We start from the raw sequence: 27,954 nt of genomic DNA on the forward strand, positions 1-27,954 counted from the left end.
AAGCCACCTTCCTTTCTGGCTGTATTTTCACAATATTAGTCCATTTGGCCAGCTCAGCTATCTTCCAGTCTAACTTACGCTCAATAGCAGGAGACCACCACCTCAAATCTGAGATTGTGTAATTCCTTCAATAACATTCCATTGGAGTAAAATCCAATGTCTTTATCAGAGCCCACAAGCTCTAGATAAACTGGGCCTCCTGCTGCTTCTCTGCCTTCATCTTACCCCTGCCCCTCCTTCTGCACTGCATGCCGGTCACACTGGTCTCCTTGGGAAACTGCTCGTACCTTGGGGCTTTTCAACTTGCAGCTACTTCTGCTTGGATATTGCTCCAGATATTCTGATGGCTCACACTTTCATTACCTTCAAGTCTCTGCTGTTCAAAATCACTGCGTCACAGACCTGCTCACACTATATGCAAAATTACCCCTTTTCACTTTGTATCTCCCCATCTTGCTTCATTTTCTTTCCCAACACTGTCATCTCACATAGATATTTACTTATTTCTCCTGCTCCTGCTGGAAAAGAAGCTCTCTGGAGCTTTTATTGTTTGTTTCACTGCTGTACTCAGGGTGCCTAGAACAATTTTGAGCACACAGTAGATGTTCGGTAAGCATTTATATAATTTAAAAAATGAATTCAACATCTAACTAAAAGATTACAATTACCATTAAAAAATAAAACTGGATTTTAATTCCTCTTCTTGGAATAAAATGTCATGGTCTCATATGCCTGTGGCAAGTAAAATTATAAGATGCAAAAATATCGAGTAAGTCACAGAAATGGAAAGGAAACTCGGCTTTGGGTAGAGTGATTCTGAGGGGGCCAATTCACAGAAGAAATTTTAGGAAAGATCAACATTTAAACAGCTTCCTCAAACCAACAGAGACTTCTACACTGGGTCACATAAAATGTTTTGTGCTAGCTACTCAAATACTGTTTTAGGTTCTCTCTCTCATTCTTTCCTAGAAGCAAACAGTCAAGTCACAATGAGAAAATGTCAGACTCTGGAAACAGTATTTCAGGAGAAAGATGGATGATCAGAATGTCCATTCAGAATGTCTCATAAATCTGATGCAATAGAATAAGAAACTTCTTAAATGAGGTACATTTGTGAAAAAAGAAAAAAAACAAATTTAGAAGAAAGCTTGTCTAATGCAGAATGCTGGTATTCCGTTATCCCTCCCTTCCTCTCTTTTAATCTTAATGTTTAAAATTCCCTACTTTAGGAGAGGGGGACTGGATGAAAGAAGGTGAGAGGATTAGCTAAAGCACATATATGCATAACCCATAGACACAACAGTGTGGTGATGGCCAGAGGGAAGGGCGGGGGAGGAGGGGGAGGGCCTGGGTGGAGGAGGGCAAAGGGTGAGAAAATGGGGACATCTGTAATAGTGTCAATAAATAAACATAAAGTTAAAAAAATCCCTACTTTAACATTAGTATTTAATTGTGGTAATACTTTTTTATTTTTGTTCACCAGATTTCATGTGAATCTTCAGAGACTTATGCCAGAACGCAAAAATTCTTAGTTCTCAAATCTCTCCTCTCTTTAAAGTGTCTTTGCCAGCTCAGATGGGAAGAAGCTTAATTGAATTCAGCTGGTGACTCAGTTGGTGATAATGATGCAATTCAATAAATTATAGCTCTCTGCTCTTTCATCTCACCCCATCTCTAGTTCTGACATTTCTTTTTAAAGCTTTTCTGGTATCAGAGAACTCTGAATGAAAAATAAAATTCTAAGTTCTGAAGGCAGCCTTAGAAAGGATCTCCTGTTAGAGGTGCAACCTGGTGGCCTGGTTTCAAACATATATCTATTGACGGCATGTGTACAGGAGCAAAAAAGTCAAAACAGCAACATTACTGATACATTTAGATCAAGTGTGGCAGAGCACACACATCCCTGCTGGGTACAGGAACAACAGGGTACACTGCCCCAATTACTAGAGCTTGGAGAAGATCTGGACTCTAGATCTGCCACTCAATAGCTATGTGACCTCAGACAAGTTAATTTAATTTCGCTGCTTCTTACTTCCCTCTTCTATAAAATGGGGATGAAATGTGTCTCATAAGGTGGTTGTGAAGAATAAATAATATAATGTAGGTAAGTGCTTAATAAGTATTCTCGAAATGCTCTTTGATGTTGGCTATCATCATCTGGTTATCCCTCCTCTTTCCTCCCCCCACACAGTAATTACTTCCCCAAAGGGACACAAGTAGGGAAAGTGCCTCTGTCCTGCCAGGGCCTAGAGTGGGCAGTAAGCACCAGTAATAGTGGTGCCAGGTCATTCTAACCTCCAAGATGGTGGGAGCATCTCCATTTCCACTGACTCCTGAGTTTCTGGAGAGTGGCAGAGAGGCCAATATTAGCCTGGGTTGCCTTTCAGGCAATTTTAGGAAAAATGGAAGATTAACTAGAATGAACTCTCAGCTCATAAGCTTGCAATCACCCCAACAAAGCAGCTAATAGCTAAAGAAGTTTAGAAACTGAATTATTTCCCCTTCTACGGCGGCGATGGTCTGCTGGAAAAAGCAATGAAGCACGTTACTCGATGAAGAGAAGATTTTTGTTTCCTGTGCTTTTAATCAAAATCTTTTCAGCAAAATGTGAAGGAAAAATGAATTTAAACTTCTTTTAGTAAAAAGAATTGGTTCTCTTTTTTCCATCAAGGACCGTGGGAGGTTCTAGAAGTTGTAGAAATGAGGTTGAAAGATTCCCCACCACAAAGCCTTTGCTCCCAGTCAATTTTCAGTCTCCAAAATATAAAAAAAGCATTTCTAGTTCCAATTTTTGCTAAAACCCTTTTTCCTCTCCAAAGCACTCCTTCGTTTCCTTCTGCCTGTCCTTTAAGACGTATTTCAGATTTTGTCATTCATTCATTCAGGAAGTAGAGACTTAGGGCCTACCGTATGGCACTCATAAAAGACTCCTGAGAAAACAGGGACAGCTAAGTCAGAGCAAGTTACTGTTTTCATGTTGGATTTAAAAACTCAGCTAGCTGGTATTATCTGGAAACACCTAAGTAAACATAAGATAACTGAACAATTTTATGTAAATTAGTTAATTATAATGGGCCTAAATTTGTTTCCCTGTGATATTATGATGTTTTGTGAGTTATATTATAGTTATAGTTTTATATATATTCTATATTTCAATCACCTTCATAGTCCTCTAGTTTAAAAATTCAGACAGGAACTGCAACATATAACAGTATCCACTAGATGGCAATATATGGCTTTGTAAACGGATGTCTCTTCATAGAAACTCAAAATGTTTCATACTCAAATAAGAGTGTATTTAAATTTCTCCAGAAACAGAGAAAAAAGATTAACTTATTCCTCATACTGAGGTCATGATTGAAACTTATAAAAGAAAAAGCAGATGTTTTTAACCTTTTTGTGTTAGACCCACAAAGTTACTTTGGCAACAGACTAGAAGCAGACTTATGGTAGAGTTCTTTGAAATAAGTTTTCTAATTTGCATACAGCTATATAATAAATATTTCAATCCCTTCTATATTACTACCTCACACTGTACTAGAAAAGAAGCTATATTGTTACTGCATGGTGGAGCTGATATTTAAAGAATAGCAAATTACTTTCGAGATGTAAGAAGCAGCTATTTTCTTCCCCACAGAACAATTTCTATTACAGTTCTAAATCTATGATCTATAAACCATACTTATTACTAGTTTTCATTCTAATAGTGGCATCGAAGGCCATTTCTCACTCAAATCCGATGTCAGCTTTAGTCATGCAACAAGTCAGAAGCTACAGGTACGGCAATATCCACTGCGATTCCCACATGACCCGAAACCTTGCCCGCCATCACCAGGCTCTGCTTTATTATAACCCGTGGGCTTCCAGGCAAGATGGGGTGTCCTTTAGAAGTCAGTGACTTTGATGTATCAGGCTCAGACAAAATGAAAGACAGGAGAAAAATCAGTGAAACCTAGCATAGGTAGGGGCAAAGCAGAATCACAGAAAAGCTTTTCTTAAGAATCCAGGCAATGGGAAATCTATAGAGACAGAAAGTTGATGACAGTTTGTTAGCATTAAGAGCAGGAATGGGGATGAGGGATGGAGGTAATAGCTTTAGGATATGGGGTTTCTTTTTGGGTCCAAAATTGAGAGTGGGAATGGTTGCATATATTGGCGAACATATTAAATACCACTGAAATGTACATTTTGAATGAATGAATTGTATGGTATGTAAATTATATCTTAAAGCTGTTTTTGAAAAAAGACAGGGGAGAAGCCAGGTAAAAGGTAAGCCAACAAATCCCAAGCAGGGAAGACCATGAGACTCTTACTCAAGAGCAACCGGAGATGAGGTTTACCAGGGGTTCACATATCAATGCTCGCATCATAAAGACCTTCTTTTCTCCAAGATGGCCACAAAGAGGTTGCTCTTCTAGTAGGCTAAACTATCGCATATCCATCATATTATTTACTTCTTAAATAAGGCAAGAGCAGTAAGAAAATTGTTCAACTTTTAACTGGTTAAGGAAAAACATTCTCCTATGGGTTTCAGTTTGACCAAGACCGTGAACCAGGCCATTGTATCAGTTTGTAAAACATTCAAATCAGTAGGATCTGTACCCTTTGCTAAGAAAGTTAAGGTGAATTCATGCTCTTTCAAAGAAATCCCATTCCCTGAAGTAAAACAGCACGGGTTGAGACTCACAGTTCACGATGTCACCTTGAAGCTGCAGAATCTGAGGAACTGGCATCGTGAGTATGACAACATCAAACAGTTCAGGGGAGCCCGTTTCCTTGGAGACTTCCCACTGGTCATTTCTCAGGTTGATCTGGGTCACACATTGTCTGAAATAGATATCAGCACCTGTTCCAAAGGCAAAATCATGCTCACATAAGCTGAACTGTCCATATGAATAAAGGGGGAGAGAAGAGTCGCCAACTGCATCCATTCCGGTGTGTAAAATGGTGTAGTCTGTCCTCTACGGTGCCCGGGGTTCACTTTCTCTACTTTCTTTCTCAGTTAGTGGGAATTCATTGCCTTCTGGCACCCGTGGGCCTGCCTACCAATGCCAGTTCCGGGGGGAAAAGACTATTACAATGAATAATAATAGTAAGCATAGCTGGATTTTTATTAAGGATCTACTATATGCCAAGACTATGCCACTTGATATACATCATATCGATTAATTTCACAAACAAGGAAACAGATTCAGAAATGCTGTGCCATGATTTAAAGCTATACCCCCTTACTTTGAGCTCACTGTCATTGTGGAGCAAGTATACATTTTAGCAAAGGTGTTAATTCTTCTCTTTAGTGATAGCAAGAAAGAGCAACATTCCCTATTGAAGGAATTATTATTCCCTATTAAACCTGCAAAAGGTCTCTGTGAGAGAAATCCGAGGCCACATCAATGGATGATTGCCTTTATTAAGAAGACTTAAGAGAAATACAATCTAGAATATCACAAAGGTATTTTAATAATTATTTGAGTAGTTATTTGATTAATATTTTCTTCCCTTTTCATCTGTAATTAAGTCTGTTTTGTTTCTATATATAGCATATAACATATATAGTATAGCACTTGGCACCTACTAGGTATTTAATCACTATTTAAGACAGTGATTTTCAACCTTTTTCTCTCATGGCACACATAAACTAATTACTAGAATTCTGCAGGACACCAAAAAATATATTGTTTACCAATCTGACAAAAAATAAACAGGTATAATTTTGATTCATTTATACTGGACAGCTATTGTTGCATTGGCCGTTGTGATTTTTTTACCTGACAATCTAAGGGAAAAGAGGTCAGTACCTCCAATGAAATAGTATGGTATTGCATGTTTTAAAAATTCTTGTGGCACACCGGCTGAAAATCACTGGTTTAAGAGAATGAAGTTTCTGGGGCAATGGCATTTCCTTATGAAATTAACTATTAACTATCAGAAAGTCCACATGTTAAAATCTGTAGGCTCTGGAAACTCTCATTTTAAAAGAGAATTACATAAAATCTCTCGAGAGTTAATTCTGGGCTTAGTAGATTTGACCACCTCCGTCTCTTGTACAATATTCTTCAATGGCATCCCACTGCACATAATATAAAGTATAAAATCTTTAACATTACTTACAAAGCCCCTTACGATCTGGCCCGTCTTAGTCTTGAACTTCCTCTTATCACCTTCTCCCTCATTCACTACTCTCCAGTCACAATGACCTTTTAGTTCTTCAAATGCACCAACTTGCTCCTACATTAGAACAGTTCCAATTTCATGTGTCCACTGCGTGGAATTATCATCACTCAGCTCTCGGCCTAATTCACTCTTGCTTACCTTTCAGATACCCATGAAAACATTAGTTCAGTGACACTTTGACATCTCTCTCCCCCTCCCCCCACTCACATTGTTAGGTCTTCTTCTTATACACTCTCTCATAATGCTCTCACTCCTTCTTACCATGTATTATGTGCCTTTGTGTGTGTATGTAATTAGTTTAATGTCTTTCCTCTCTACTGCACTCTACATTACCAAAGGCAGGGACCATGTCCCTTATTTACCACTGTTTCCCCAGAACATAATATTTAATAAAATGTTTTAAAATATGCAGAGAGCTATAAAGATATCAGAATATTAAGAAGGTTTAAACATTTTACAAAAGCAAATGTGTTTCTGTTATGTTTATACAGTTTTATCCCCTACCTTCCTCCATTTTAAAGAGAAAAATCTAAAGTCATTTTCCTACTATAATTTCCTACAAATAGGTTTTAGGGAGTAGCAGTTCAGAACTGATCAGATGAAAGCTGAAGAGATGTGAACACTAACTAAATGCACTGCTGAGAGAGAAAGAGAGAACTGATAGATGATAGATAGATGATAGATAGATGATAGATAGATAGATAGATAGATAGATAGATAGATAGATAGATAGATAGATAGATAGATATAGATAGATAGATGATAGATAGATGATAGATAAATAGATAGATAGATAGATGATAGATAGATAGATAGATAGATAGATAGATGATAGATAGATGATAGATAGATGATAGATGATAGATAGATGATAGATGATAGATAGATAGATAGATGATAGATAGATAGATGATAGATAGATAGATAGATAGATAGATAGATAGATAGATGATAGATGATAGATAGATAGATGATAGATAGATGATAGATAGATAGATAGATGATAGATAGATGATAGATGATAGATAGATAGATGATAGATAGATAGATGATAGATAGATAGATAGATAGATAGATAGATAGATAGATAGATGATAGATAGATAGATAGATAGATGATAGATAGATAGATAGATAGATAGATAGATAGATAGATAGATAGATAGATAGATAGATAGATGATAGATAGATAGATGATAGATAGATGATAGATAGATAGATAGATAGATAGATAGATAGATAGATAGATAGATAGATAGATAGATAGATAGATAGATAGATAGATGATAGATAGATAGATGATAGATAGATGATAGATAGATGATAGGTGTATTATAAACATAGGCCAAACATGGTATAGAATGGTTTATGTAAAAATTCCCATGTGTATATTTTTTAAATAAATATAAACATACATGAATCGATAGAGGCAGCCATGTAGATTACTAGATAGAAGCATAAACATTTCTCTGGAAGCCTACACTGGAAACTGTTATTAGTGGCTACTTTAGGGGAAGAAAACTAGCCGTTGAGAGGTAAATAAGAGAACATCTATTTCATAACTTTCTTTGTAGTATTAATATTTAATTATGGGTATAACTTTTATTTTAAAAGAAGGCAGAGAAAATCCTATTCCCACCTGATTCTTGCAAGTAATGCTTAATAATTGAAGAAACTCCTTGAGGTGCCACAAAGTTAGCGTCTCCTTCTTTCGTCACCATTCCTTCAATAGGAGAGGTCAGAGGTTTCAAAACGCCATGAGCTAACAGCTCATCATAAAAACTGAAATAAATCAATATATAACATAATTATACACCATCATTAGCTCTAACATACCATATTCTCTTACAAGAACTCTTAGAGATTATACTACTAAATAATAACTAGAAACCGTCCTCTGGTCAGCTCGACGTATGCTCTGTGTTAATAAATAAATCAGGCGAAGAACAGCCATGTTTCGAGAATCCATAGATCTCCGCTGGCATCGACTCACCCGTGGTGTGCGCGGGCGTACCGGGGCGTGCGGGTGATGTACTGGGCGCCCAGGTCCACGCGGCTCCGCGCGTCCCGCGGGCTGCGGCACGTGGCCATTCTTCCCCCTGGAGGAATCCACAGGGAAACGTCTCTGCATTAGCGATGAACGCTATTCACCCCGCGTTACCCCAAATGGATTACTTTACAGCTGTATCAGAAAACATTTATTTTTATTTATTTATTTTTTACGTTCAAGGTTTTGTCATCCAGCACTGACAGGAAGTAATGGAGCGACAACTGGGTCGCTGATGGCGAGGTATTTTTGAAAAAGGGCGCATGAAGAACGCAGCAGGGCTCCGCAGCGCCCCTCGTGCCGCAGGTGCCAACGCGAACGACGGGCACGGGGGTGAAGAGAGGAGCCTGTGAGTGAGGCGTCGGCGGGAACGTCCGCTCCGGCTTTCGCTCGGCCGCCGGGCGCCCTGAGAGGAGCAGGATTCGGTAACCGAGACCCTCGTCGTCTCGCTCCGCGGGCGCTTTGGGAGCCTCCGGGTCTGGAGAAAGCTGCAAAGGCACAGGCGGCCCTGACGCGAATCTATTCACCAGCGACGGCGGAAGGCCCGGGCCGCTCAGGCCTGGCCCCGGGGCCCCCGGCCCTCGGCCCCCGCGCCGGCGAGGCCCGGCCCGGGTCGCGCCCCCTCCCCCTCCCCCGCTTCTCCCCCCCCCCCCCCCGCCCGCCAGTTCCCGGCGGCGGAAGTCTCCGATCACGTGACGCGCCGCGCGCAGCGCAGGCCCGGCCGCGCTGGGGCCGAGCAGCTGCATTTTCCTCAGGCTTTACCCCCGGTGGGTCCCGCGCCGCCTCGGAAGCGTCGGCTTCTGTTCCATTAGACGACCCACCTGAGTCCCCAGCTTTGTCCCACACGACGAGGTGTAAAGGACAGGCCGTCTCCTTCCTCAGGAGCGCCGCGCACAAGCTTCCCGTCAGCCCGGCGCCCACGATCAGCACCCGCGCCATGGCCCGGGGACTGCGCGGCCGTGTGGCCGGGCGGCCGAGGCCGAGGCCGGGCTGCGCGTCCCCGAGCAGTCCCGCCGCCCGCCTGCAGGGGCGGAGAGGCGGCGCCGGGAGCTGGGAATGCCTGGAAGCGGGATTGCGAAAGCGCTGGGACGGAGGTCCCTGTGTTCACTGCCTCGTCACCGCGACCTTGCCCCGCAACGCCTCTCCTGTCCCTGATCTTTGCGAGGCCGACTCCTGCGCGTCCAGTCACGTTTGCAGGTCACCCAAAGGGGCCTTCTCTAGGGGCTGGACCTAAAGCGGCCACTCAGCGACTGTTCCATGAGCCTGGCTTGTTTTCTTCATAACGCTTGGTCACTTGGAGAAGTCATCTTGCTTTTACCCCTGCTGGCTTATTTACTGTTTCCTTACTGTCTTTCTCCTACTAGAATTTAAGAACCAAGAGGGCAGAGACATTGTCATATTCAGTACAGTATCCCGGGCAACTGGAATCAAAGGGCGAGTTCTCCGAACCCGCGACCTCGCCGGCCGTCGGCCTGGAAGGTAGACAAGCCTTTCGAGGACACTGCTTCAAGTAAGCGAGGCCGAGTGCTGGTTCAGCGGGGTGATTTCAGTATTAAATATCCTTTCTATAAAGTGCTTTTTAATGGTGTAGGATGACTGTAAAAGTATAAAATGCCACGCCAGTCCGCAGAGGAGATCTACGAGTAGGATGCACAGCTCCGTCCATCCTCACCTAACTGTGTTATTGGTAACGTAGAGAATCATCGATGGCACACCTAACAGCTTTAGATGGTATAAAAGCAAGATGTGGGGCTATTTTAAAATAGGGATTTTAAAGTTTTCCAATAGGCAGCCACTGAAACAAATTTAACCAAAAGGAAACTGGGCAAGGATATTCAAAGCATTACCCTGGCGTCTAAAAAATAGTTTTACAGAGTCAAGGAAAGAAGGCTTAGAACTTTGGTTGACCCTCATCATTATTAAACAGTATAATAGAGATGCCAAGACAAAAAGTAAATATGAACCTATGCCATGATAAATGAATTATAGTGTGCAGAAAAAAGAGGTGACAATCCCACGCTTTAAACTGGCCAAACTACATCTAATAGGTACTAAGTTCTGGATCCCAGACTTTAAGACTTTAAGAGGGTCCTTTAGAAACGGGTGCCATTCCAACAAAGAGTGACCAGGATGGTAAACAGACTTGGTTATCTTATGTGAGCAAGTAAAGAAGATAGAGATTTCTAGCTTAGAGAAGATTTCAAATATGTGAAAGACCTTAAGGGAGGAAAATAATTAAACTTTTTCAATGCACTATAACAACTGATGAGAAGCTATAAGAAAGTGGATCCTGTTTTAACTCAAATAACACCCTTAAGGAAAAATTTTAAGTAGATACATCTAAAAAGGAAACAGATTAACTCAGGAAGTAGCTTTCCCAGTAGCTTTTAAGAAAAACTGGATGAGTGCTTAATGGGGGATATAGGAAAAGGAATTGAAGTATTTTATAGAACAGCAGTCCTCAAACTGGGGCACCTAAAAGTAAATGAAGATTTCCTAAATGGTAGCCAGGTATAATTTTAAGAGAATCAATTTCCACTGCTGAAGATACATTTTCCCTTTGCTTCTCAGGGAAAAGCTGGGAGTTTGGGAATCCCTCCCAACTGTATGGTGTTGTGTTGGGTGGGATTTATGGTGTATGTCTCAGCCTTTCCTACCCATTCGATGTGGATATTTTCTCATTTGCCTAATGTGTAGAAATTGCACAGCTAGTTTCTAGATTTCTTTCAAAAGGACTTGATCCATGTGTTCAGTATGTTCATAGGAGGAGAGGCATTCAGGAGCCTCCTATGTCACCATCTTTAAAAATTGCTTAAGTCATTATATTTTTGATGTGTAACTCAAGATTTCACAAAATTAAGTGACATTGTTTAACAAAAGTTCTTTTATTTCTATCTACTTATTATGTGAACAAGGTGTTGTAGCAGTTTTAAATTTCAATTACATCTTATTTCAATTACATCCAACATATTTAGAAATAGTATACTGTCCTAATCACTTGGTCAAAAATATTCACTAATATTCCTTGGTTTATCTTCTCTGGACCCCTGAGTTATTCATATGTTCATAAATCCACTGTTTGCACTTTAAATATTTGAGGCTTTTCTACATTTTCTACAAATTGTTATTCATTTTCAATTTAATTCTGTTGTGGTCTGAGAACATATTATGCAATATTTTAATACTTTTGAAATTTATTAATACTTATTTCATGGTCAACATATGGTCTTAGTGAATATTCCTTGTATACTTGAAAAAAAAGTTGTGGTGTGATGCTCCATAAAAGCTAATTTGTTTAAGTGTTTTGCTGGTCTTGCTCAGATTTCCTCTATCAATACTGATACATTATTAATTAACTTTCAACACATGATAAAGCTCTCAGAGTTGGACAAAACAATACTATAATGAAGACTTCAAAGACGGAATTTGTGGTGCAAAATAGGGTAGTTGGGAAAGCATGGATTTTGAAATGAAGCAAGCCTGAATCTGAACCCTGACTGACAGTTACACATTGTGCATCCTTAGACAAATTATTTAATTTTTCAGAGACTCAGTTTTCTTATCTGAAAATGGTAATATTTCCTACCTCACAGAATTTAAACGGCTGAATGGTATTTGCTGCAATTTTAATAGTATCGACATCTGCTTTTATATGTAGATCCCAAATGTGGTACCTCTTCAAAGTGATATCTTTTATACTAAACCTTGGAACTACTCACGGTGCCTTTCGACATCAAAGATTTGTGAACCCTGAAACCAGTATGAATATTGTAAGTTGCTAGGAAATAAATGCTCAGCTGATGAAATAACAGTGTATGCAACTATTCAACTTTTTCATTTAACAGATCTATAGTCAAATTTATCTCTCTGCATTGATATATTTTTATATAAGTTAACTAATATTCTTCATCTGTTGTACAGTTCACAGTTTCCCCTCAGGCCTTATTCTGTCTCTGTGATGAATATATATATAAATCCAGATTATAAATCCTCTCTTCTATATATGTACATACATACAGATTTCAGCTATAAGCTTAGCTATGTACATAGACATTGAACATTTATGGATAAAAAATATTTTAAAATTGTATATGGGTGAATAGGTAAAAGTATAAGTGATTAGTAGTTTAAAAAATGAGTTAGTTCTGAAGTATCTCCTTGAAGACAGGGATTTTTTTGTTTTTTATTTGTCCATAAATTCCTACTGTATAAGACTGATTTAGGTGTCTATAAATATTTATTACTGAATGAATCAATGAATTGGTGCAAATAAAAACAGGCCCAAGGTTGAGAAAGAATATGAAAGTTCATTATTATATTACTAAATTAGGTTGATTGACTAACAATCTTATTCTAAAAGGTTTCCCTTTTCTTTGCCTAGAGTCAAATTATTTCCTACTGGGGATACCCAGATGAAGAGTATGATATTGTAACTGAAGATGGTTATATCCTTGGCCTTTATAGAATTCCTTATGGAAAGACAAAAAATGATAACAATTCAGGTATTATTCAATTCAAGATAAATTTTGACTCTCTAGGGCTTGAGATTCTTAACTTTTCCATTTCTTCTCAGTGAGTTTAGGACAAGAGAAGTATTTGAAGATTAAGTGAACAGTTTACTCCCTCGTACATCTCTCTACATGCCTCAAGAAGAGAGTGTGATTCTCCCCCGGCTTCCTATTCACAGAATGGTTTTAAAGCGTGGTAGAACACAAATTATATCTCCCAAGTTTTCTTTGTGGAACACTTCACTTGTACATGTTTATTCTCTGGAACTTGTTTAATTGGGGATTAGAAATACTCTGAAATTCAATAGCATTATTCTGAAGGATTGACGAATGGCTGGAAAAAAATATTTTGTCATTATGGCTCTCTAGTCATAGTAAAGAGATCAGGCTGGAAACAGCCTCATGGATCTTTATTCCAACAATAGGTGCATTACTAGCAGCAGAATGAGGTACAAAAATATGTGCTAGAATTTGTCACTAGGGTTATAATCCTATATCTGCCACTTACTGGCTGAATATGTAATGGGTTACTTAGCTTATTCATCTAATTGCTCAAATACAAGCCAGGAGTTTTTTTCCTCTTGAGATTTTTTCCCAGAAAAGAATTTTTCTCATATTATGGGACACTCAAGTTTTCATTTTGAACATTAAGTGTATTTCATAAAATACACATTAATTTTAAACAACCTCAATCATATATAATTTTGGATTCTTATGAAGGGCATATCTAGTAGGCAGAAAATGTTAACACAGATTTAACATAATCATTCCTCAAGGTATGTCCTACTTTTGCAAATACTGTAATAAAACATTTAAAGATAATTTAAAAATACAGTAGAAGCCTTAGAATTCTCTAGAAGCAGGGCCTAAGGCATTCAGGTGAATGTTATTTATTGATGGAATATTGTCAGGAGAAAGTAATGTGGAAATCAGGTTAGGTCAGGGGAAGGAACTAGCTGCAGTAGGATCTCAGAGGAGCTCATGGATTCATTAATTGCACTGCAGAGGTGGTCTCACTTAAAGATAGTGTGCTAGCTTTTTGCATTCCCATATGAGTCATTACCTAAAGACTACCCATGGAAAAAGAGGTGTAATCTCCTAGGTGAGGCAATTCTCATTTGTCTGGGGGCAGTTCTACAGAGAAAGGGGCAATAGTGAACCCTTCAAAAGCAATTTACAACAGCTAGAGGAATGGTCCATCTGCTTAGTAAAGGAAATCTAGATGGGACACCTAAATAATAAAGTGCACCCCTTGCACTCCTCAGATCTACTTGTTCTTCACATTGAGTGTATTTCATTTAGGAATAGCTTTTCCAGAAACATGGTTGGTCAGGATTTCTGGGAACACTTACAGAAAAAATGTTAGTGGGGTAAATTACTACATCTGCTTTTGCAGCTAATTCTAATGCTATAACTGGTACTCATAAATTCCCACCTCCACTACTCATTGTAGATTCCCCTCCCACCCAGTTATCTTTCCTGAGGAGGTAAGCCAGGCTCTCATCACAAAGGAGTACTATGTTCATAACAGGTCATAGTTGCTCTACTTGTACATTTACAGTTAAAACAAAGCATGGCAGTAACAAAAGGTGCCCCAGAGAATCACTGGATTACCAAATGTATTTTCCCTGTTGTCATGTATCAGCAGCCCTACCTCCTCACGATGATCAAGGCCAATTACTCCCACCAGTATAGTCATTCTTTTCTTTGCCTCCCAGTCTTCTAGCGCGAGGAGCCCAAAGTGACCAGGCAGCTGTCAGAGCTTTGTTTATTAAGATGTTTTCTGTGTGCCCTGGTAGAAGCATTTTCTCTCTGGGAACCAGGACCTCTAGATCTCTAGATCCTAAAATAGTGAGGACAGAAAGTGCCTATCCCTAAGGGAGTTACTGGGAGAGACAGTGGATCCCTAATCCTTTTTATCTGAAACTCATGTATTCTACTAAGTAGGCGAATCAGCACTATATTAAGGCCATTTGTTTAAGGTGTATAATGAATCCTGAAGGATAGCACCCATACTTCCAGGATGTCATCTCCCAGCTGGCATCGCCCCTGAGCCTTCAGTGTGTTATTTCATTGCTTTATCAGGCTGGCAGTCTCTTGATGGTAGTTGGGGGGGGGGGGGGCAGGGCATGGTGTTCCACGTAGGTAGATCAGACAGACAGACTGTGAACTCTTGAAGTGTGGTGCTGGTTATGGTCCTATGTGCAAGGAAAGGCAAATCATAGCATAAATGTGAATCAGTACTAGTCATAATGAATTGTTGCCCTTTCGAGGAGAAAGGGACTGATGTACCCAACTTGTCTCCGAGTTTCTGATTGGTCTCCTTGAGTGTAGATACCATGTGAGAGCTCTTTTGCTGGCAGGTCAGATATACTGCCCCTTGCAGTAGCTCTGTCTCCCTAGGTAAGTAAGCCCATAATGATGGGCCAGAGGATGGCATAGCAACCTCTGCCATCATGGCTATGCTTTTTGTGAGCCAGTTGCACAGCATTGGGGTTGCTAAAAACAGTGAAATTGGTTGCTTCATCTTAAGCACTTGTTTGGTTAGTGTACTCTGTGTAGAGTGATTGAGTATTGTTGTAGGAGGCTGGTGGGGGGAAGGGTTAGAAGAGAGTTTCTTGCTTCTACATAACTGCTATTTCCTTTCTCAGGTCTGCACCCCAATAAGGACTCTTTCCAATATTTTCTGTGTGTTTCATGTTGGGCTCATGAGAAAGAACTTGTAGGAGGGTATTTCTACTATACCTAGAAGCTTCACCTATACCTGGCCCTCACCAATTTAATTATTCTACCTGAGCTGTCCCAATTGTGTCTCCCCTATAGGGAGGACTTATGGCTCATGTCTCTTCTCTCCTTGCAAGCACCCGTCTCTCCTCAGATTTTGGGCCAGAGTTTTGCTTTGTCACACCATGTCTCTGATGAGGTGTGTTTTTTTAAAGTTATGAATTTGAACTTAGTTCTTTAATAAAGCGTGAGTGATACTTCTTTACAGTTTACTAAATATATATCTCAAAATGGAAGCAGGAATTTTCCATTTCTGAGCTTTTAAATTCTGGCAATGTCCTCACCAGTGTATTTTTTTAAACTTGGTGAATGGAATATCCTCCAAGGTCTTCCAAGGCACATTTATTGGTTGGTGGGTGATCTGGTCTTATTTGATAGATTTAGCATACCTACATCTAAACTCTTGCATCTTTTCCTTCACAATCTGCTGTTACAATTCTGGAATTTTCTAAGCTTCCAAGAAATCTCAGCAGAGTATCAGGAACCATTGCCAGTGTCACTTCAGTCGATGATAATGAGGTGGATTATGTGTGAATGACAACCTGGGGGTAAAAACCAAGTTACTAGTCAGCATACTTTACACTGTTTAAAAGGTGTTATTTCTCAAAAAACTTGGAAGTATAAGGTAGGGCTTTGGAATTCTGTTAAGTGAGTAACGCTGAGTCTAATGATTACACCTATATTGAATATGTCTGAAAAATGTGATAATATTGTTTTATGAAATGAAAAGTGGGAAACTCATATAAATATAATATTTTATTTAAAAAAAATATATATGGGTGCTCAAATTACTATTAGATATTTGAATATTCGATATCCTTAACATTTATATGTTTAAGTGGGACATGGCCTAATTGCCCACTTGGTTATTTGAAAGAAATTCATTAACAAACTGTGTTAAGCAATTCCAACATATAATGAGATTAAACATTATTAACTTACCCTATTCATACCATTTAAAAAATATATTCAAACTGTCATGTATTAAAAGATTGAATTTCAGATGAGGTATTCATGTAGACATTACAAAATTTAAAAAGAAATTTTCTGCTTTTTTCCCCCTAGCTCAGAAGCTTGTTGTATACTTGCAACATGGTTTGCTTACATCTGCCAGCAGCTGGATTTCCAATCTTCCTAACAACAGCCTGGGCTTCGTTCTGGCAGATGCTGGTTATGACGTGTGGATGGGGAACAGTAGAGGGACTATCTGGTCCAGAAAACACTTGTACCTAAAATCAAATTCCAAAGAATTCTGGGCTTTCAGGTACAAATAAAATCAAGTAATGTTTCATTTTATTTTATAAGTGTATTGAACATTCTTTTTTAATGAAACAAAATAGAAGTCTTCTTTCTCAATAGACCTTACTTTAAGCTTGTTTCTCATTTTTCAGTAGTGATCTCTGTTGAATAACCCCACCCTTCCTTTAATTACTCTTTCACTCGGTAACCTATATATTTAGTCTATCTCACTATCTTTAGAACAGTCAAACACCCTTTTTATAAGACTGCCTTATGGCTATTTTATTTCCTGGACTTTTTGTTCTCACAGAAGTCTATTCAGTAGATACACTATACCATGTAACTTCTTGGTAATACCCAACAAGAACTGAAAACTGCTTTTATTCATTCATTAAATTCAAATGTTAATATAACATTAGTAGAAAGTTCATTTTTCTTTTTCCTATGTAGTTTTGATGAGATGGCTAAATATGACCTTCCAGCCTCCATTGATTTCATTGTGAAGCAAACTGGACAAGAGAAAATATTTTATGTAGGCCATTCACAGGGCACTACTATTGGTATGGCAAGAAAGACTGTTGCTAATATTCCTTAATTACATTTTTTAAAATTTGTAGATATACTTCTTAAGGATGTAGATAAGCTTCTCAACCTATAAGTGAAGCAAAGCAGAACTGAAACAAGCTTGGAATAGCAGCGCCCTAGGAACTTACATCCGACTTCAATTCCACATAGTCTTCTCTATGAGGAATTGATTGTATAAACAAGATTGTTTATGGTTTTGTTCATTTTCAATTGTATAAAAGTTGTATATTCATTTCAGATCAAAGATTGTAACTATTACTTGTTCCACAAATAGAAATTTCATAATTTTTTTAAACTATAGCTTAAGGCCTTATGAGTGACCTGAAAAGGTTATTTATATTTTTGCATTTAGAGCAGATTAAATTTAAGAAATACACAAAGATGAGAAAAATCTTTCTATATTTAAAGACAGCTAGAAAAGAACTTTCATCTCCTTACAACAGTAATGCTTCTATCTAATATGTAACAACGTACATTTCAGAAAAAATTTCCTTAGGCTAACATAATTCTCTTACATGAAATTGTAAACCTGTTTATGTAAACTTAGTCTTTCTACTTTGGAATTATGCCATTTTATAATAGAAACTAGTATTAAATGAGACTTTTCTAGACTGAAGAGTGTCTCTTTCTTATAGGGATTATCTGCTTCCTACTAGAAAAGGTGTCTTGAATAACAATCTAATCCAATTTTTCATAGATCTTTTCTCAGACATTTATTAACCATGTGTGACTTTTAGTCCAAATTCTCATCAGCTATTCAGTTATCTGGAACTAAGAATCCCAGAAAATTACTAAATTTAAAAAAGGGTGATATAACAGAGCTTGTTGACTCATAATATGATATATAATTCTTTGGTTATTTGACTTCTCAGAAACCGGGGGTGGGGGGAAGCAATAAAAATAGATAAAATATGTGCAAGTAGATAGCTTGATGTCAAGAAGGGAAAAACGACTGTCATATTAATGACTTTACACTATCAATAAAATATAAACTAGTGTTTAGTATTCTCTGTACAAGAAGGCAAGGAAGTTGTAAAATATATTAAAAGTAATAATACAATTTGACATTTATTGAATTTTTCACCTAAAGTGTAAGATTCATCTACCTGAAAATTTCACTAAGCTCATTTTTACCATTGTCAATTTTACAAATGTTCAATATTTTTTCTTATTTTTAAACTGTGATGTTACAAAACTGATTTATTGCTGAATTATCATCACTTATAGTCTATACATGTTTTTTAGTCCTAATCATCATCATTATGTTGTGATCAATATGCATGCCTTATGCTGGATTATCAATAAATGTTTGATAAGTGAATTTAAAAATGAATAAATTAATTGTTTAGAGCCCATTGAACTTAGTCTTATTCACTGTGGTGTCATTTCTTACATTCTAGTAATTACTTAATAATAGTTAACTTATATCTTTTTTTTCAGCTTTCATAACATTTTCCACAATACCAAAGATAGCTGAGAGAATCAAAATATTTTTTGCCTTAGCACCAGTTTTTTCCGTTAAATATTTAAAAAGCCCTTTACTTAAAATGGCATTCAAGTGGAAGTCAGTGATCAAGGTATGCTGTTTCTTTCTTTTATGTAGTTGATAACCCACAATGACAGTGATTCTTACTTTAAAAATAAAGTCTTAACTGTGCTCGTCCAGCCACCTTTATGAAGGAATTTTTTTGTTTTATTCACACTGGATCTTGCCTTTGTTTCTGGAAAGTAATAGGACATTACTTGTGTTACTTTTGAACAGCCCATTGCGAAAGAAAATCTAGCAGTCAAATCATCTCTAAATTCTGCTTCTAAGTTGTATCCTTAATTTAAATGTTTTCAACTACTGTGAGATATTGCGTTCAGTTATAAACACAGTGAAATCACCATATCATTTCTTCATGAATTATTTTGGTCTTCTAATTATGAATAAAATAAATTTATTTTATAGATTTTTTTGGGCAACAAAGACTTCTTACCTAATACCTCTTTTAAAAGAATTATTGGTTCAAAGATATGTCCACTACAGATTTTTAGCAAGATTTGCCATGATTCCTTGCTTCCGATATTTGGATATGGCATGAAGAACTTAAATATGGTAAGAACAAGTATTTAAAATGTATTTTGTCAATTTTTAGAAAGCAGCTCTTAATAGAGCTCATTTTGTGCTTTGTGTGTCATTTTATGATTTATCCATGTAAACTAGTAGTTAGATTCTTTGCCTTAGATTCTGATTTTTGTGTTCATGCCAATACTGTGAAACTGATTTGATTCACACACGGGTTATTTTGCTTCCATATTTGTGCTGCTTGCTCTCTGTAAATAGCAGAGCAGCTGTTGTGACGGGCATCTTCATCAGCCTTTGCTGTTAGGTGTTAGTTTCCTGAGGTTTCTTGAATTTAGTTTGTCTTCCATTCCCTTGTTTCCCATAACCTCTCCTCTTATATTCTGGTTCCTAACACTGCTTCTCTTACTTGCTGATCCTTTTGTAAACAGAATTAGTGCCTGTCAGTTATCTTACATGCTTTGGGCATTCATCAAAATTTCTAGAGTGGAAAACTGTTTTTAGATACAGGCTACTATTACCAAGTCCATTTGGATTGATTGTGTGTATATTCTCTTAAAGATGTAGGTTCTAAAACTTTTCAACAAATTAAACTAAAATTCCATATTTGGCAGAAGCATTTGTGGCATTTGGACTAATGGTTGGTTCTTATACCTGGACCTTTTAAGCACTTCTCAATGAGAACCAATTTATTCATTCAAAGAAAGAGAAATTTTCTCTTAATTCCCAAACACATTTTCATGCCACAAAGATATGTTGATTTCATTCAACCTCAAGAAGGTATTACCCCAGTCCCAGAGGGCTATATAGACAATTACATAAATATGAAAGAAATGCTTCATAATAGAAGAAATGAACTCATCTATCTCCATTTTACCCATAAAGGTATAACTTCTGCCATAGAAGTTTTAAAAAAGGTATTGTAATATAGTCTATCATATTATCCTGTCCATCTAGTGTTATGTAACTACCAAGCACAGACGTATACATGTTTTAAACACAGTGTTTTATATATGTCTTATTCACTGATTGACGTTCCCAGAGACTATACAGTCAATGCAAACCTAGATTACAGATTGACAGGAGAGCTGCTATATTTTTTAATCAGCTTCACTTTCAGTTGTGTAGCACTTTGGGCTCCCAGTTTATCATGGAGAAGGTTTCTTTTTAAATCTCCCAACTGCTTTGGGAGGCCCTCAGCTGATTTTTGTTTTCCTCAACTAGCTAAGTTCTCAAAATGAAACTTCAAATTCTCTAGGATAACCTTAAGAAAATGTGGCTATAATTCTTTGCTATTCTCTTTGGATTCTTAGTTATTTCTGTTCCATTTGTCCTGGTAATTTTTTTCTATCTTTTCAGTTCCTTAGTACTTTCAAAAGGTGTGTTTTTATGTGTTCCATCACTTTTGATTTTTTCCATTATGGAGTAATAGACCATATAACTTAGAAATCCAATAATAGCTTCTACATTAATGCAAAAATCGTACATTTATGTATTTAAATTTATTATTATAAATTTTTCTGAAATTATTTAGTTTAAAAAATATCAAATATTAGGCTTTCTCTAGATTAAGTATAAATATATATTTTTTTAACTCCTCAGAGTCGTATGGATATTTATCTGTCACATAACCCAGCAGGAACCTCTGTTCAGAATATGCTCCACTGGAGTCAGGTATAACTTGTAAAGTGCATTTCAGTACAATTTTATCCATACTACCCAGGTTTATCTCATCATTCTAGGATTAATGCCTTAAAATGATAAATTCGGAAGGATAAAATGAAATTATTACATATTTGTATAATTCTTTATAGTTTATAATGTGTGAATGTCATAATTTATTAGAGCCACTAAACCTAAGCAATAATCAGAGCAATATTATTTTCTGTTTTACAACTGAGAAAATGTTAATTCAATACAGTAGAATAGGCATCATATAATTCATGCCCATCATTTGACTTGCCCAAAGATTCAAAGCTATTCCTTTAAAAAAACAACTAAGTTTAGAACACAGGTCTCCTAATGCCTAGTTTTTCACATGACATTTTCTTCTCTGTTAAGTTGTGAACTTAAGACCATCATCAAGTTTTGTTCATTTTTGTATTTGCAAGGCCAAGATTTCTTGGCAAAGAGTAGATACTCAAGAATATTTGTTGAATGAATATTGATGAAGAAAAATAATTCAGTGTGAATATCATCTTAATGTTGAGAACCAGGAAAATATCACAGAAAGAACACTATTTTTTTTTTTTAAATATATCTTTATTGATTTCAGAGAGAGGAAAGGAGAGGGGGAGAGAGAGACAGAAACATCAATGATAAGAGATTCATTGATCGGCTGCCTCCTGCACGCCCCCAACTGGGGATCAAGGCCGCAACCTGGGTATGTGCCCTGACCAGGAATCGAACCCCTAGGATCTCCTAGGATTCCCTAGGATCTCCTGGATCCTAGGTTGACGCTCAACTGCTGAACCACACCTGGCCAGGCAACACTACTCTTGAGATCAAAATACCAGACATTGAATCTTTTCTTTGAACCTTACTGTCAGTGTGATATTGAGTAAGCTCATTTAATCTTTATGAATTGTTTTATTATTTCCTTAATTTAAAAAATAGAACTAATAATAATTATCTGACCTAACAAAAATATTATGAGATTGACTAGGATGATGATTATGAGTGTTCTTTAAATTTAATAAACACTAGGTAAGTTTAAAGTATTATTAAGATATTGGTTAAGAACATTCTCATTTAAAAAATGTTTAAATCTATTGAGTGATTGTTTTAAAATAAATTATTAAGATTATTATCTTTATTATAAGTTATCTTTAGGTTCAGTTTATACCTGGTGGTAGCTAGATGGGGAAGATCTGAGCAACCTTTGCATTTATTCATTCATTGAAATGATATTTATTCAGCATTTATTATTCATCTTGTACTGTTCTATGCTCATCAGTGAACAAAATAAATATTCATGTCTTCCTTAAGCTTACATTCTAGTAGTAGATATGCAGATAGTAAACAATAAACATAGCCAACAAGTAAATTATTAAAATGTTAGAAGGGGATAGAAGCTATGGGAAAATGAGAGGAGATTAGGCATGCTGGGTAATGAATTATACTTTTCAATAGAGATGTTGGGCCAAGCCTCAATGAGATGGTGGCATTTGAGCAAAGATTTAAAGGAGGCGATAACGTTAGCAATGTGAACATCTGGGGAAGAGCATTCCAGATGAAGGGACTAGTGAATGCAAAGCCCTTAGGAGCATTTCTAAAAGGCACAGCTAAGAGGTCAGTGTGGCTGACGTAATTAAGGGGGAAGATTGTAGGAAAAGCCAGAAAAGTAGTAGGGAGACAGAAAGGAACTTGTAGCCATTGCAAGGACTTTGGCATTCTGAATGAAGTGGGTAGCCACTGCAGGTTTTTGAGCAGGAAGGTGACATGACATGATTTACATTTTTAAAGGAATATTTTAGCTGCTACATGAGTAGACTGAGTGGGGCAAGGGTAGCTAGCAGCAGTGAGAAATTTAGGGGGTTAATCCAAACACTAATTAATGATGGCTTGCACTAATGTGTTCCTAGAGGAGGTGGTGAAAATGATTAGATTCTGAATATATATATATCATGAACATGGAGCCAACAAAATTGAATGATGGATTATATGAGATGTGAGAAAGGAGAGTCTTGGATAACTCTGAAGTTTTTGACCTAAGCAATGAAAAGATGAAATGGCCCATTAACAGAGATAGGGAGGTTTGATGGTAGAGTGGATTTGGTGGAAAAATAAGATGTTCTGTTTTGGAGATGTTAAGATTTAGACATCCAAGTGGTGAATTTAAGTAAGCAGGTTTTTTTTTATAGGAGTCTATAATTTAGAAGAGACTTATAAAAAAAGATAAACATTTGGAATATGGATGACATTTAAAGCCAAGAGACTGGATGAGCACACAGAGTGAGTACAGACAAGAACAGAGGAGCAAGGATTGAGTGCTAACACGTGAGCAGATTAAGAGGCCAGGCAGCAAAGAGTAACAAGGAAACTAAGAGGACCACCGAACAAAAATGAAGATCAAGAAAAAACAGTATTCTAGAAGCTACATGAAGGAAAGATCTCAGGGATGAGGGAATGAACAACTGTGTCAAGTGCTGCTCATGGAAAACATGAGAAATTATCAGAATTGACCAAAGATTTAAAAATATCTAGGTCATAAATAACCTTGGCCAGTTTTGGTAGAAAGAGCTGCAAGGAAAGAAGTGTTCTCAGGGAAAATCAGGTTTCCAATAGAGCAAGAAGATAAAGAGGCCAGTTAGAGTTTTAAAATGTAGGCTGATGATAGAATTTTAGATGGCAGAGAGTTTTCAGAGCTGGAAGAGCTAGGAGGAGATAACATAGGGGGTGTATGGACACTTAGAAGGTTTAGGGTACCAGAGAAGATGGGTAACCTGAGAGTCTATATTCTCTTGTAATGAAAGTATAATCAGGGATGGGAATGGACATAATCATGTTAGACCAAATAGGCTCAAAGCAGATGGTGTCAAGGGTGAAGCAAGGATATTTAGGGAAGTGTCATGTTAATTCTAGTGCACTTAGTCCTAGACACTCACTTTTGACATCTGTGAATGAAGCTAAGGATTTCTGGTGAAGCCTGCTGTCACTCCAAACACACAGGCCCCTTTTAATAAGGTAAAAGGCCTTGGGGAGAAGTGCATTTAAACAAAGAAGATAGATTCACATTCTGTTGATTCCCCTGCCTCCCAATTCCCACCTCTTCCATTTATAATCCTATGCAAAGGAAGAGAGGAGCGAAGAAGACCACATATGCATAAACCAGGCCCAGTAAAAAGGGGCCATATGTACAGTGCATTCCTAATTTGTATCCACTGCCACTGTAATGAAAAAATGAGTATAGTCTTTTTTCTTTTTCTTTCAGCTTTTGAATTCTAGTTACTTGAAAGCTTTTGACTGGGGCAGTCCGGTTCTGAACTTGCTTCATTTTAATCAGGTACATAATTGTATATAAGCTAAAAACTATCACCCTGATCAATTCAGAATATCTTGCTGTAGATAAGGGCTCATCTGTAAAGGCTGAGAATACAATAACACAGTAAGAAGGAGCAGTAGATGAAGATCATGTAGATTTGGATCCCTGTTGTCACCTCCAACCATGTGGCATTTCCATGTTTTCTATGTATTTTAGCAAATATCTTGGAGAAGTCTAGATAAGTTGACAGGCAGTAGAATAATTAATCATCCCTCAAGAGAACATGTATATGTTTAAAATATACATAGCTCTGTGTTTATTTAAATGAGAAATAAAAGGCAGAATATAGTTCTTGACCCTAAAACTACTTATTTTATTTGGGAAGATAAGATAAACACATATAAGAATTAAGAAAAAGTAGAAGTTAATGTGAACTTGGTAAAAATGGTATGAGTATAATAACAAAAGTCCTGAAGTATTAAAACCCAAGTCTGTCTGATTCAGTTTACAGTTTTCCACCATACTTTTATACCGTAGCTAAATTCCATGTCTGATGTGGTTTGCTCATGTAAAGTCTGAAGTCAAATATAAAGATCAAATTCAATAAAATTAGATTTGACCTTGGCTGCCAGTAATTATCACTTATTGATAAACACATTGTCAGCTACAAAAAATTTTGATTAAAATACTTTAATGCTTTATAAATAAAACTGAAATTACTTCTGTAGAATGTTTGAATACTCTGAATTAGAACAAAATATTTTGTTTTGATTTGTATCTGATTTATTTCTAAGTAAAAATTGTAATAGCTGTTCTTTCATACTCATTGCTTCCATAGTAATCATTATTTTAGATGCAGTTATTTTAAAACAGTATTGTAATTTATCATTTAAAGAATTAGTAAATGACACATTCTAGGTATCATTCCCTGTGAAAACACTTATTTTTGTTCATTTATATTTAGACAACTGCTCCACTGTACAATGTGACAAATATGAATGTGCCAACCGCAACTTGGAATGGTAAAAATGACTTGGTGGCTGATCCTGAAGATGTTAACATTTTACTTTCTCAAATCAGAAACCATATTTACCATAAAACTATTTCTCACTACAGCCATATAGACTTTTTATTCGGATTAGATGCATATCATCAAGTTTACCGTGAAATCATTAATATTATCCAAGGCAACCTGTAAAAACCGTGGTCCTTGTTTTGAAAGATCTATATAATTTCTATTAAAAGCCAATTGTGAGTTTGTGAGTTCAATCCCAATCCAAGTGCGTATGGGAGGCAGCTGATCAATACCTCCCCTCCCTCTCTCTTTCTCTCTCTCTCTCCCCTTCTCTCTCTCTATCCTTCCCTCTAAAATCAATAAGAATAAGAATGTTGTTAATACAGCATAAAAGTATTTTAGAGAAAAATATTTAGAGAATGTCATGTTAATTGACTTCAAAGTAGTCAGATGATCCTTCAAAGAAGGCAAATGTAATTGGACAATTATTCAGAAGAATTATCCTTTAAGGAGTAAGTTAGAAGTTTCTGGTAATGGTATACTGAATAATTCAGACCTGGAAAAATGTAAAAAATATTTACCTGAAAACAAGGAAAAGCTAGAAATGTAGTGAAGAGTTACAGGGTCAAGAAAAAGAAACCCAGAGAAATGAGCCTGGCATTCTAGATGTGTATATCCTTGCAACACCTAGTTAATGTACAAGTAATGATTAAAAGCCTGAAAAAAATAGTGGAAAATAAAAATTGTAATTCAGCCTACGAAGGGGAAGTTTCTCTGGTAAACCTCAATCCTCAGGCTTCTGAGTGGAATGTCAAAATACTGTACTCTAAGACTAAAATTGAACTGGAAATTGATCTCCCTTTCAAGAACTGTAGCCCAGCTTTGGATCATATGAATTCTTAATGTACTAGGATGATTTGGGAATACTAATGCCCTAGCCATCCATCAGAAGCAAAAGTAAATCCTCTCAGGAGGGAAATCAAGTTATCCAAGATGTTAGGACTAATGCTAAAATTTTGCAACGTTTAAGAATAGGTCAATATATAAAACTAAGTTTTATGTTTATATACTAGCATCAAATAATTGCAACATGAAAATTAAAATATACTGTTTACATGATCGACAGTTATGATACATAGAAATACAGAGACAAATATGCTCAAGTTGGAAGATAATATTATTAAGATACCCACTCTTCTGAAATTTACCTGTATTTTCAAAGAAATTTTAATCAAAATCCCAGCAAGCTTTTTTCCTAGAAATTTTTATATTGATTCTAAAATTTATATAGAATTACAATGAACCTAGAATTGTCAAAACAGTTTTGAAAAAGGTTGGGAGACTTGCAATACTCCATTTGCAATTCCATATACTGAATTGCAATACTTAAATCACAAAGCTACGTTAATTAAGACAGTGTGGTATTAGTATTAAAATATACCCAGACTCAAGGAACAATACAGAGTTCAGAAGTAAACTACACCTGTGTGGTCAATCTTCAATGGGGTAAAGGACTATTTTTTCAAAAATCTATATCATCACAGAAAAAAGATGAACTTTGACCTTCACATTACATAGTACATAAAATTTAACACGAAATGAATCATAGACCTAAATTTAGAACCCCAAACTCTAAAACTTCTAGAAGAAAACAGAGGAAAAGTTCTTTGCAACCTTTGAGTAGTCAAAGCTAGATCAGACAATAAGAGCAACTGTAAGGAAAATTCTGATAGATTGAATGCCATGAAAATTAAAATCTGCCCATCTAGTGGTACTTAAGAGAATGACAGACAGCTGCCAACTGAGAGAAAATATTTACAACACACATATCTGACAAAAAATGTTTATCTAGGATATGTAAAAATAAGCCTTACAACTCAATAAGAAGAAAAGTAACCCAAGAAAAACTGAGCAAAAGACTTAAACAGATTCTTCAAAATGGTGAACTCCTCAGAATAGACAGTGTCTCATTTAAGAGAGTAAGAAATTGTTTGATGGTGGGAGGAAGGTATAGAAAGGAAAAAAGAAATCAGAGACACACATATGATCTCAGTTCTTTATCTCCAATACTTTTTTTGTCTAGACCCTTTCTTATACCCCTTCTCCGCTACCACACCTCTAGTTGTATATGTTCCTCTGTCTTCTCATCTCCTACAGTGATTGGCCTTGTCCTTGGTTTACCTCTGTGCTGAAGGGGTAAGGTAGGTGCAAATTAGGATGGTCAGATGGTACGTCCGAGGAAGATTAGGGTAGGAAACGAAAAGGTCTAATTATTTTCTTAAGATAATATTTCAATAAAATAAAATGTGTTTAAATGAGATACATTTCATTAGTTTGCCTTTTATTTGTTTAAATCTCATTCTATGCCTGGAGAATGATTCGTTTTGCAACTGTGTCATGTGACTGGCCTTCCTTATTCTCAAGTACATTAGTCTAGGTGACAGGTGAGTGGGAAGTTTTCTAATGACATTACTTTTAGTGGAGCCCTTATTCTTTCCAGTAAATAAAGAAGGAAAAGTTGAGATTCTCTCTACATAGACAATAATTTCTATTT

The 27,954-nt window shown here is 36.8% G+C and overlaps 2 protein-coding genes across 6 annotated transcripts in view; one reads left to right on the forward strand and one right to left on the reverse strand.

Moving 5' to 3' along the window:
• The window catches only part of RNLS (renalase, FAD dependent amine oxidase), a 211,248-nt gene extending 201,658 nt beyond the window's left edge, over positions 1-9,590 (reverse strand). Inside the window, exons 1-4 of one of the 4 annotated variants that reach the window (XM_081158613.1) lie at positions 9,042-9,590; positions 8,167-8,272; positions 7,813-7,955; positions 4,688-4,846 (exon numbers count right to left, since the gene is read on the reverse strand). In XM_081158613.1, the coding sequence (XP_081014739.1) occupies positions 4,688-4,846; positions 7,813-7,955; positions 8,167-8,272; positions 9,042-9,159 (526 nt within the window). In that variant the 5' untranslated portion in view covers positions 9,160-9,590. Of the gene's footprint in view, positions 1-4,687; positions 4,847-7,812; positions 7,956-8,166; positions 8,273-8,396; positions 8,838-9,041 lie in introns of those variants that run through there. The other 3 variants (XM_081158612.1, XM_081158615.1, XM_081158614.1) reach the window with 3 other exon arrangements.
• A 57-nt stretch (positions 9,591-9,647) lies between these two features.
• LOC308567274 (lipase member J-like) lies at positions 9,648-27,644 on the forward strand. Of its 2 annotated transcripts, XM_081158608.1 has the most exons (10): positions 9,648-9,730; positions 11,879-11,990; positions 12,602-12,722; positions 16,578-16,776; positions 17,202-17,311; positions 18,777-18,913; positions 19,288-19,434; positions 21,004-21,075; positions 24,335-24,406; positions 25,350-27,644. In XM_081158608.1, exons 2-10 carry the CDS (start codon positions 11,886-11,888, stop codon positions 25,581-25,583), a joined length of 1,197 nt encoding a protein of 398 aa, XP_081014734.1. In that variant the 5' UTR covers positions 9,648-9,730; positions 11,879-11,885; the 3' UTR covers positions 25,584-27,644. The 2 variants fall into 2 exon arrangements, with proteins under 2 accessions (XP_081014734.1, XP_081014733.1); XM_081158607.1 differs by lacking the exon at positions 9,648-9,730 and having other exon boundaries at positions 9,844-11,990.
• Positions 27,645-27,954: the final 310 nt, after the last annotated feature.

This window comes from Miniopterus schreibersii (assembly GCF_964146895.1).
Source record: "Miniopterus schreibersii genome assembly, chromosome: 14".
In the NCBI taxonomy this organism is placed as follows: domain Eukaryota; kingdom Metazoa; phylum Chordata; class Mammalia; order Chiroptera; family Miniopteridae; genus Miniopterus; species Miniopterus schreibersii.

Coding starts and splice junctions, on each gene's coding strand:
- LOC308567274 (XM_081158607.1), top strand. CDS start 11,829: ATGGTATTTGCTGCAATTTTAATAGTATCGACATCTGCTTTTATATGT. Junction 17,312..18,776: donor TTCACAGGGCACTACTATTG/GTATGGCAAGAA, acceptor CTTTTTTTTCAG/CTTTCATAACATTTTCCACA. Junction 24,407..25,349: donor ACTTGCTTCATTTTAATCAG/GTACATAATTGT, acceptor ATTTATATTTAG/ACAACTGCTCCACTGTACAA.